Source organism: Melanaphis sacchari, unplaced genomic scaffold (genome assembly GCF_002803265.2).
Source record: "Melanaphis sacchari strain LSU unplaced genomic scaffold, SCAv2.0 Contig23_pilon_pilon, whole genome shotgun sequence".
NCBI classification, from domain to species: domain Eukaryota; kingdom Metazoa; phylum Arthropoda; class Insecta; order Hemiptera; family Aphididae; genus Melanaphis; species Melanaphis sacchari.
In genome coordinates this window covers 2,366,983-2,380,009 of record NW_020271114.1, presented here as the reverse complement: position 1 = coordinate 2,380,009, position 13,027 = coordinate 2,366,983, and the positions used below count along the sequence as shown (strand labels likewise).

General features: G+C 22.4%; 1 protein-coding gene across 1 annotated transcript; it reads left to right on the top strand.

Moving 5' to 3' along the window:
* Positions 1–6,994: 6,994 nt before the first annotated feature.
* Positions 6,995–13,006, top strand: LOC112594577 (UDP-xylose and UDP-N-acetylglucosamine transporter). Its single transcript, XM_025339436.1, has 8 exons — positions 6,995–7,581; positions 7,648–7,761; positions 8,311–8,413; positions 9,904–10,035; positions 10,102–10,171; positions 10,292–10,401; positions 11,335–11,480; positions 12,605–13,006. Exons 1-8 carry the CDS (start codon positions 7,505–7,507, stop codon positions 12,864–12,866), a joined length of 1,014 nt encoding a protein of 337 aa, XP_025195221.1. The 5' UTR covers positions 6,995–7,504; the 3' UTR covers positions 12,867–13,006.
* Positions 13,007–13,027: the final 21 nt, after the last annotated feature.

Here is a 13,027-nt window from a genome sequence, read left to right as displayed (position 1 = left end):
GCACTTATATATTATATTTCAATTATTAAATTTTGTTCCTGTTGAAACTAATTAATAAAGTTTATAGAAGTTAATATTTTCTTGGATACAATTTGTGTTCAAAACAATGATAACATTATAATTTATATGTATAATTTTATCATTGTTTTTAACTTAATTATTGCTATGGATTAATTTGTTAGATAGTATAAACCAAAAAAGCTATCGATTTTTTAAGTATAAATAATTATAATATAATTTGTGAAATGTCATTAATACGTTAAGTCGTCAAAATAGAATTGATTCAATAGAAAAACTGAGAGACTTGATCTTTTGTATAGCAGGTTTAAAATATACCTTGTCATTGAACCACTGAGGAAGTATCACTGAATACCTATAATAAATATGATAAATTTTAATTCAATGATATTTCGTAATTTTATGGTTCTTTGTGAAAACTGTGTCAGTTTGTAATCCTATATATATATATATATAGGAGTAGCTTTGTATATTTTGTATATTTATGTTGGTGCCAACTATTATTAATTTATTTTTATATAAGTAATACACTAATACAATAGAAGTAGGTTGTCCTAAACTTTATCAAAAATATTATATAATTGATAATACAAAATTCAATATGTATTACTCTAACTAGTCTTAGATATTTCTTAGATATTAACTTATAAATAATAGGTAAGTCATTGTATATGTACGAAAAATAATTTTGAGCAAAGATAGTTTATCAGTAGGTATATTGCTAATTACTAATAATTAATTAATAATTAGTAATTACATTTCATGATACATTATATTTTTTGTTATTAGTATTACAATAAATTGATTTAATTTTTACAAAAAAAATTGCGTATTTTTACTTATTATACTATCAATATTTTATTATAATAATAATTTAAATAATGTATACCATAGATATTAAAGGTACTATTATATAGTAATATTTAATTGGTAAATAAACAACATAATAGAAACTTTATATTAAATTTTCAAGCATTTTTTTTTATTATAATTTATAAAAAAAATAACTAAAAACTAGGAAATATCAATGGTCTATAGATAGCTAAAAAAGAGTCATAATATTTTGAAAAACGTTATATTGTGTAAAGAATCTTAATACTTGTGTAGTTGTATTGAAAATTAGTGAACATTTTAAGTTTTCACAGTAATTCGTTTTTGAATTATAACAAAATAAAGAAATCAATTTTGTTAAAAATTGGTTTGGCATAAAAGTTCCCGTTTTACTTGAATTTTTTTTCACGATTAAAAAAAAAAATTCAGTGAATTTTTAAAAACGATCCAAAGTACAACTATGTCCAAATTACTATAAAAAATCACCCCATTACTGAAAATTTAAGCATTTTTACTGCCCTAAAGGGCAATAACAAACATAAAGAAACAATAAATAAATAAGACTTAAAGACTCAAAAGAAAAAGTTGTTAGCATTATTTTTTTGTGAATGTAATTACGACAATTTATAAGTAATATAAACGCGAGTACGCAACAATTTTAATACTGGTGATAACGATGGGTATGAATAACGAGCCACAAAGGCTAAGTCTAATTATTTGTGTTCGCGACTGTAAAACAATGTCATGGCTTACTAGTTAGATACTAATTAATAGTTGTATAAAAAAAATATTATTTGATATTTGATAATTAGCTAGGTACCTAATTTAACTTTTATATAGACATGTAAATGATTGAAAATTTGCAGTAAATATTAGTTACGGACACATGTCGAAATAGTATTATTTCATTATTAAGTCATTGTGACCGTGAAGTCACTTTGCAGTACGATAGTCAATAAAATCATAGTAATGAAATTTTTAAAGGTAATTATATCTTATACATATTTATTTATTTTTACAGCTACATAAAAATGTTATAAACTCTAAAGTCAAATTGAGTCCAATATCAAAAATGTCGTAAGGTTCTTCAAAAATAGTGGATAGAGATATAAAGTAGGTACTATAAAATTGTATTAAGTAATGAATAACTTTATTAAAATTTAAAATATGGTTTTCATTTATCATAAAAGTAATTTATAGGTAAATAATAAATAATTTTAATCATAATAGGTATAGATAATAAAGCCCGAATTGTTATATATATATAAATTTAATTTATATACATTAAAAATACAGACTAGCTTCTACTTACAGTTACAATTTAAAAATCCTATATAGCTAAATATATTATAAAAATGAAACATTTATTTATTAAAATACATATATTTCCTTTCAATCAGTTTTTCATAAAATAAAATATTGTACCTTATCTATGATCAATTTCCTCTATAGTTTTAGAAAATTAAATTAAAACAAGTTTATGTATAATATAATTATTAAAAAAATCCAACTCCAAGATATAATAATAAATACTATATTTATTTTACACCTCTATTTATTTTATACTGACACCCTAAGTGATAACACTATTTTATTTAATGCATACTGTTCTATGATCTACCTAACTATTATATAATTTAAAACCTTAATAATTTTCTTAGTTATTTATTTTTATTTAACTATAGATTTAAACTCAAATTAGTAAAAAATATTTAATTACTATTTAATATTCATCAATATATTAATTTAATAAATTTTTTATTAAGTAGAAAAGTAAAACAAGATACATAGTTACCATAAATGTATAATATTAAAATATAATTACATTGTGTACAAAATATATTTAAATTAATAATAATTATATAGATTTATTGTAGTTTTTATATTTTTTTTTAATAATATTTTAGAAAAATAAAATCTGTGTTTATTCCAAAAGAACAATCATTAATTTCATTAAATTTCAACGTTTCAAAAGAAGTAACTGTAATTCATGTTCATGATACAAAAAAATAATATAATATCAAAGTTTAAAAAGTTACCTGATTACTATTAATTTAATTTAGTCTGTGTCAGCTTTTAAAATTCCTGAATCACCAAAATTCAAAAAAAAATATATATCACGCTATCTAATGCATTAAAAGATAGAGGTTCTAGTCATATTATTATACTTAACTCAAGTATGAGTTTAAATTCAATTGCAGCTCTAAAACAAAAACCAAAACAAATATTTAATAAAATTTCATTTATAACAAAGAGTTCAGATAAAGGAATTTTAAAGAAACCATAAGCCTCAAATAAAATATATTCAGTTTCGGAAAAAAAATACGCCAAGAACTAGCTCTTCCAAAATGATTTTAAAAAAAATACAAAGTTCTCCTATGATTAAATCAAAAAATGTAAAAACTAAAAAACCAAAAGAAAAAGTATAAAATATGTTGAATAAATGTAATTTATTAATTCCTATGAAAAAATTACTGTATTCATTGTCACTAACATTATTAAAATCTAAAGTAAAAAAATACTGGAAGTTTGTTGATTTGACCATTAATCCAGATGCTGGATTTATCAGATGATAGTAGATTCAATATCGTTTCAACGTCTTTTATTTTAGATTTAAATAATGTTAATGATCCTGAGCATATAATATAAACATGAAAAGTTTTCAAAATTAAATTAAAAAAAGATTATCAATAATTGCTAAAAAATCATATACTTCTTCAGAATGTTTAAGTGTTGTATCAAAACTTCATTAAATATTAATGAGTCCAATATTATTGATTCAAAGTTAGAATCTCGATCTTCTAATAATAAAAATTCTTCACTGAATACCACATTTGAACAGTTACATATAATCAGTAAAAAAATAAAATATAATTTGAAAATATCAAGATAAATATGACTTCAACTTTAATTTTTATAATCATACTTCAAAATAACTATCTCGTCAACATAATGATATGAATCAAAATATGAATATATTTATTAAACAAGAAGACAATTAACTGTTTCGATTTCGAAATGACAAGCTATTGTTATAATTTCTTGATAGAAAATTTATTCAAAAATTTTAATAGATTTTAACAAACCTTTACAAAAAATACAATCCAATAGTATAAAAGATTCAACACATCTAAAATTCGATGAAAATCAAATTCAATGGAACAATCTCGAAATCAAAATATATTGTATAAAAAACAACGAATGAATTAAGATATTTTAATAAACAAGTTATTTTTAAATATTGTAGTTTAAATAATTATAGTAATAATATTTATAGTTCTGTAATTTATATACAATATAAATATTTAAAAATGTTGATTGTATTTAAAATCCATATTAAAATCTATTTTTTATTTGAGCTCTATTCATTTAAACTTTTTATACTTGCAGTAAAATTAATTTATCTAAATAAATATAGTATAATCACATTAATTTGGATAAACGTATTTTAATTTAGTATTAACTCAATTTTTCATACCGATAAAACAATACATATTTTTAAATAGTTACTAAATATTATAAAAATATAATTTAAATGCCAATATGAAAATAAATTTTATAAATTAAAATTAAAATACATTACACTTTCAATGCATATACCGTCATCAATATATGTATTTTATATTATGTATTATATAAGTATATTTTTTATGTTTCTAATTTTAATATGTCGGTTTGTCTAAATATTGTTTCAAAATAATTTAAGGTATTAATTACGTGTAGTATGTACCTACTAAAAAACTTAATGCGTACCTAACCTAGTTATTTTTTTAATTAAAATAATATAATGAATAAATCAATGCGATATGTGTACGGGCATTTGATATCTAATGGGAAAACATATGTTAATTGTCTTCGAGAAACTTACTGCCAGAACTTGGTAGTTGTTCCAAATTAAAAAATTGTTGAGGCATATTGAAAGAATATCAAAAAAGTTATTGTAAAAAGGAATCGAATAGTGATTTATTAAAAACTAAGTACTTAATTTCTAATAGAAGACGATTGAGATGTGGTCGGTATAAAGATAAAATTCAAAATATAGATAACGATGTATCAAACAATACTAACAATATTGATGATCATTCAACTAAAAAAAACTACGGTTTTCGCATTCGAATTTCGAGGGCATGGATTTTTGATATATGTTGTAAAAATATTGATAGGCTTATAAAATGACGATTTTCGAAAGTTGAAAAATGAGATAATGCAACTTTATTATCAATCATACAAAATTAAATAGAACTAGAAACAATTATTTATTCAAATCAATGGCGAGTATAATTATAGTACCTTAAAAGATATAAATTATTACCAGAGCTCGGGACATAAAGCATTTACTTATTTTTATGAATTGACTTAAAATGTAACAGAGTGGTATGGAAGTGCGTATGTCATGTTAGTTGTTACATTACGTTTAGTCATGAAAAGTTTGAAATTGCTTTTTTTGCTTTTTTCAACGATTTTTCAAAAAGATGCTTATTTCAAGTTTTTCTGATTATTTTTGCTTTTTTGACCATTTTTCCTACTTTTTATGGTTTTTTCCTGCAATGGTGTTTATGATAGAATAAACAATTAGACAAAATATCTCAAAAGTAAAGTTTGATTTTTTATAATATAAAGATTTATTTTTTTATTTTTTATTTAGAAACTATTCCTAAAAAATTTTTTCGATATTTTTTGTAATTTTTATTAATTAATTATATTATTTTTAGTACAGTTACAAATTATGTCTTGTACCTACTTTATCAAGTTAAATAAAAGTTTTTTTTTTTTATTAAATAATATTTTTACTCAAATTTAGGTTTTTTAAATACTTATTTGAGTGTATATAATGATGTTTTTAAGCGCTTATTTTAATGATTTTAAGTGTTATAAGTCTTGAGTTAAGTAACTGCTTATAAGCATTTATTAAAATTTATAGATTGTTAATAGTTTTATAACATACCTACAGCTTTATGATAAAAATGTAATATATTTATATATATTAATAACATTAGGTAAACAAGAAAGCATATATTATATACAATGTATTACTACATTATATATCTAACTAGCGTATTCATTAAACTTCACGGTGCCTTATGATTTATGAATTATGATTACCTGTCGGCTGTCGGCTGTCGGTGTATCTTATAGACTACATATTTTATAGTATCAAGACAATTAAACAGCAGCTTAATTAAAGAATTATTTTCATGCTATAAACTATATCTACAAAATAGATTGTTAGAATAATATAAAATCTCCATAAATGATGATCAATATTATAATAAAGGGGAACTTTTATTTAACAGACTCGTTATTTAATATATCTTCTGTAATATAAACACCAGATTTCTAAGACAATTTTTTACCTATAAAAATCATGGAGATATTAATTTATGCGGACTACCTACGCAATAGAAAAAGCACTATGTAGAATTTAATTGAAAATCAATGACTAAAGTATAGACTATGTATTTTTCTATTTGTACCTATATATATTTCAGGCAGTGGTTTGCCAATATTTAAGCTAAACATTTAAAAAAATAAATTTTAAATGCTATCATATCAACTATTTAGAGTTTTAAAACAAATATATTCTATACTTAGAACATTATTGTAGTACTCTCAAACATGATTTCTTAACCACGCATATCCGGCGAATAATATTGTCCTCTGACTCTTACTGTCTGTAAATTTAATTATTCTTTTATTTTTATTTTGAACAATAGCGTCGCACATCTTGCCATGTGCTAGTAAACTGCGATGGTACCCAAAAACTTCTTTTGCGTTTAAGACATATTGCACCTAAACAAAAACGAAGACATTATATTTTATAAGATTTATAAAATTAAAGGCAATGAATAAACACAAAAGACGAAATTGAAAAGAAAAGAAAAAGAAATATATGGCTGATACGACGACAATATTTTATTTTAAATTCTAATTTCTAATATGCGCGGGTAATTTCTGATAAGAAATAATGTTAGGTCAGATGTTTTTGATTGGTCGCTGAATTTTGCTCTCGATGCATATCAACGACAAGCCGTGCTTAGAACTTTATCAATCGACAGTACGAGTGATTACCAGTTCATGGTGATTACTGAGTGAATCATAGATAACACATAATATGTATTATCCACGGCCTTAGAATATCTTCTAAGACCGTGGTATTATCTATGTAGTGAATAGTGATAACTGTTTTCATTATCTGACAAGGTTCAGTATCAATTTTAGTGTATTTCATATTTACATTTACGTAAAAAGATTTTTTCCGTCTTAATTTTTTTAGTTTTACTTGTCATAGGACGTTTGATTACGTACACGACTATAAATTTAAGTGTTATACCATCAGCTGTGTAAGTTCCTAAATATAAATGACCATGAAACGGCCGATGTATAATCATTTACGTAATTACTGTTTATTACTCGTAGACCATAACCGTGTAGCTTACTAGTATTTACTTTTCAATTTTATTTATTATCGTATTTTTGCAAGACTAACTTAATTTTTTTAAACTTTAAATGTCTTAATTCTTATTTATTTTGGCCGGTTTAACAATTTTGGCGTGAGGATAAGAAATTAATACAATTCAATATAATAATTGAGCCTACAGGTTTACATAATTTATCTTTAAAAAAAATTGAAAGATTTTAATATATTTTTTGTAAAATGAGTATACCTGTAGCAATTGGGTCTACATTTTTTGGATGTATGAGCAATGTCGTTTTTTTGGAACTTTTAGTCAAGTATGTATTAATTTAATAATATTATCTACACAATATTTAGTAAAATGTGTACATTTTAAATTTTAGAGAAGATCCTGGCATAGGAAATTTGATTACGTTTTCCCAATTTTTTTTAATAGCACTTCATGGCTTTATATTTACAGCTAAATGTGGTACCAAAAAACCAAGCATTAGTGTCAAGTATGTATTCATTGATATTTAAAACAATTATAAGTATGGTAAAATATTTTTTTATGAGTGTAAAGTTCAAAAATGTTATTTTTTGTATTATATTTTTGTGTAAATATATTTTAAGTATTCTATTTTTCTATTAGTTTTGTTTTATAGTTATAGCAATATAAGTATATAGTATTTAAATACTGAAGAATGAGTATAATATACTATGCATGACTATTTGCTTTTAAACATTTTTAATTTGATTATTAATTTACAATATCAATTCATTTTTCTATCTGTTCTCTAAATATTAAATACATATTTTAAATCATTTTTTTTTAATTGTAAATTTAATGATGCTACATTCTCTTAATATATTCTGTACTACTAGTAAAATATTTTTATCTTTGTTAATTTATTTTGTTATGCTGTCTAAAACAATAAAAACAAATTATTAAAAAAACAAAAAGTAGTTATCTAATACATTAAAAAATATGTCAACTCTATTGAATTAATTATATATAGTTTTTTATTTAAATATTTAATTTTTATAAATTTTAAATTGTTTTTCAGAGGATACATGATTTTAGTAGCAATGTTTTTTATAACTAATGTTTTAAACAATTATGCTTTTGATTTGAACATTGCCATGCCGTTACATATGATCTTCAGAGCGGTATGTTTTTTTTTTTTTTTTTTTAGCAAACTTTATCAATTTTTATATGACCTTTTCATGTAACCAAAGATCAAAAATTTTTATATTAATTATTATAGGTATAATGGTGCTTATTAGTTAATACAGTATGTTAAATAATACTAAATTTATTGCAATTTCAAAAATTTTTAAATTGAAATTCAATTTAAAAGAACTGCATCATTAAAAAAAAAAAAAAAAATGTTTGTTTATTGTTATAATGGAGTTTAATAAATATTACATCATCATCATTAGCACCAAATATATAAAGATTCAAGATAGTAATAAATAATTTTAACAACGATAAAATTATTTTTTATGTACAAATACTTAAAACTTTTATTTCTACAATATAAATCTCAAATACCACTTCCACATCCATCACTACTTCTCAAAAACTAGAAAATGTATCAACTTAATAATGATTCCTCTAAAACTAATGTGTTCAATATGAAAGGATTTTTAAAAATGTTGTATTTAAGTGGATTATTAAAACACATAAAAAATACCATTGGCTTAAACGCACACACTTAATTTACAAACATTATCTTTCTGTTGCCATACTGTGCCAAAAATAAATACATTTTTTTTTCTAATTTTTTTTTTTTAATTTGAAAACACATGAGTAGCTTATTTATGTTTGTGCTCTCGTGGTACTGTGTTGTGCATATAATGGGAGGTAATTTGTGCTTTTTTTAATTCATTGGCATATTTCTTGTATAATACTGTCTCACATGCACCTCAATTATGGGCAAGTGTTAAATAGCACATTTTTAAAAATTTATAATAGTTTAATCTGTATTACATAATGCTGTGTGATGATATTTACAGAAATTATACTGAATACCATACTCACATATCTCTCCACGCCACTGTCACCAACTATAAAATGTACACCAGTTAGGAAACATACCTGTATCGTTAAGTGTAGTAAATAAATAACAATGTGATTTTACAGCTGGATGAATACTTAGGAAGTCAATATTTCATATAAGTGACTAATCTTATGATGAATGCACATTTTGAATCACTCATTCCACTTATTGTTCCTCCCTTTTTTTCAAATGTTATCAATATTGTTCCCTGTATTTCATTTGTCTGAGATATCCCTGTTAAACCACATGAAATGAACAATATTTAATTCTTTTCTCTAGTTTTATTAAAGTATAGTTGTTTATTTGTTTCTTTTTTTGTTTTTTATTTACTTTATAACTAAAAATTATAAACTAAGATTATCCAACCATGGCTAGGCTTTAAATGATTTAATAAGATAAGAATCCGTTTAAAACCACGTCTCATCCAAAACTGTTCCATGTGAAATTGGGTGATTCAGATAGTTTTTACTTATTTTTATTGTTTAATTATTTAATACTGTATATTTTAATCAATAATTCACAAGCTTATTCTATTAAGAATATTAGATTATCTGTTTGTATATTATCAAATAGATAATCAAAACCTTTATTTTTCAGGGCTCATTAATAGCAAATATGATTATGGGAGTGATTATATTAAAGAAAAAGTATACACTTGACAAATTTATTTCTGTGGGCATGATCACTGCCGGTATTACAATATGTACAATTGTATCTGGTCAAGATGTCATAAGTGCTGCTTAATACTTAATTGCTAAATAAATACTATCAATTTTAAAAATTTTTTGTAAATAGAAAAAAACTGTTGTACACGGTGTTGTTCAAAACACATCAGAGTTAGAAGACTTCTTTTGGTGGTGCTTAGGTATGTAATTTATTAAACTCTATAATATAATCCTTGGTTTCAAAAATTATTAACCCTATTTTTAAATGTGTTTAAAAAATTAACAAAAATAATGAAATCATTTTAAATATTATATTTTAGGAATCGCGTGTTTAACTATTGCATTATTTATTTCTGCTCGCATGGGTATATACCAAGAAACATTATATAAACAGCATGGTAAACATCCACAAGAAGCTTTATTTTATACTGTAAGTATTTAATCATAATAAATAAAATATACTTTGATTAAATAATATTACTTTGAAAAATATACTATAATAAAGAAAACATCTTAATATACTTGTAAGGTTAAAATTGGTTTGATAGTTTTCAATGCAATTTAAAATTAATTGTTTCTAACAAAAATAAAAATTTGAAAAATTAAGAATAATAGAATAATAAGATGAAACTAGAATGCATCTAAATTAACATTTTTACTATCCACCATTATTATACTTTTAAGTTTTAAAACTAGTATTTTTATCTTCTAGTGGCATTTTATAAATGTATTGAAGCATTGAACAATTATTATTGTTGTCTGTAATACAAAAGTATTTTTTTCACAAGTCACGGTAAAAGCATTCTTATTCATTAATTATTATTTAGTGAGTATCACTCAATAGATCATTAACTGATTGAATTAATTGGTGTTTAGAATGAGTTGTAAATTTTGTAAGACATTTTTATGCTTGAATGTTAAATATTTTTGCTTTTATGAAATCAGCAGCTGATTAGAATTATATCTCTTTTTTGCATTAATGTAATCAGATTACTTAATTAAACAACACAATGTTTAGTTTTAGTAGTAACAGTTTAAGTTATTGTTTTATAATAAATAACTTTTACTATTTTAATCTAATTCCACTTGTTTATTGTAATATTAAAATTGCAAAAAATTCATAAACAATTTAATTATCTATTATCTTCATCAATTCAAAAAATTCAAAATATAGTTTATACAAAGCATTTTTTTAAACTATAAATTCTTATTCATCATATTATTATGTATAAATACATTGCACGTAAAAATTAATATTTTATGTTTTATTGTTTTATCTTTATAGTATTTTCATCAATTGCTAGTATCTATATCTTAAATTATTATGTACAATTGTAAATAATATAAATTTGTTAAATTTTAGCATTTGATACCACTTCCATGGTTCCTGTTTTTGTACTCTAATCTAAAGGAACACGCACTAATGGCCTTTGAAAGTGAACCATTGCCATACATAGGATTTGGTATACCAAGTACCATTATTTATCTTGCTGGAAATGTTTTTACTCAGTATCCTTTAATAATGTTTTAGTATTTTGATAATTGTATTCTTTTTTTGATGTGATAATTTGTTTTTGTAATAGTTCATTCGTATATTGAATACGGTGGGATATGGTACATAAAAAAAAATACCAACTTACATTTTTCTTTTTTTAAATGAGAAAAATAGGTAACTGATCTGCTATGCAGTAGGTGTTCAATGTACTTTTCCATTGGAGAATAAGTCACAGTTATAAGTCTCTTAAATTTGAATTTAATGATAAATCATTGCATGTGTTAAACGATTCTGACAAAAGGCAATCTATATTGTTAAGTAGGTATGTTTTATATTATATTTATATTTTTATTAGAGTAATTTATTTTACTATTAGTAATATAATAGGTTGAATTAATTTTAAATACTCAAAACACTACATTTGAAAATATTGTATATTGTATACAATGTAATAATGTATATACGTTAAAAATTTCAAATACTGATGAATAGTATTTTTAAAATACCAAAAAATTATTAAAATTAAAATTCTTCTTATCTAATTTTGCCCAAGTTTAAATTTTCTATAAAAATGTCTTTTGAAAAAATTATCTATCTATTCTTTAAATTTTTTTGTTATAATATAAAGTACTTAAGAAAATTTTATTTTAAATGAAGCATTTTTACTAACCCAAGAAACACAGATTATCTTAAATCAATATATTCATTGATTCGCTCTAAAAATAGAACATTTTAAATATCTAATTATAGTTTAATAAGTGTACATGTTTTAAAAATTATTAATGTAAATATTGTCAACATAATATGGTAAATATTTTAAATATCTAAGGTAAATAGATTATAACAAAATAAGAAAATTGTTTTTATTGAATGCTTTTTCTCCTGAATTTTAGATTCTGAGTGGAACAATGAATATATTATTTTACAATAATGTGTGTTTAATAAATATTGGAAAAATGTTTAAATATTAATAGATATTATAGAAAGAAATATTTGAATGTAGAATATTTTTATGGATTAAATTTGGACACAGTAAATATTTATAAAATAAAGCATGTATAACTTATTTATATATCAAAATAATTTACATATATTTAACATATTTTGTTTGAATTTTTCCTTAACTAAATTTTTATAGATATTTGTGCATAAGTTCAGTTTACTTTTTAACAACTGAATGTTCGTCATTGACAGTTACGTTGGTTATAACATTGCGAAAGTTTGCCAGTTTATTGTTTAGTATATTGTACTTTAATAATCCATTTACTTTGTACCATTGGATTGGAACTCTTTTAGTGTTTATTGGTACAATCATATTCACCGAGATACCGCAAAAAGTACAACAAATGACAGCGCCAAAAAATGCAGCCAAAAAGACAAAGAAAACAAAAATAAATTAATATTCCATTATATGATATTGGATAAATATTAATGGCTATTACAGGATTATAGCACATATTAAATGACTTCTTGTTTAGAATAAATAAAAACTTATTAATTTATTTTATTTGACAATAAACAGAAATAATTTACAAACAAATTATAAGTCTTTTATCTAAAT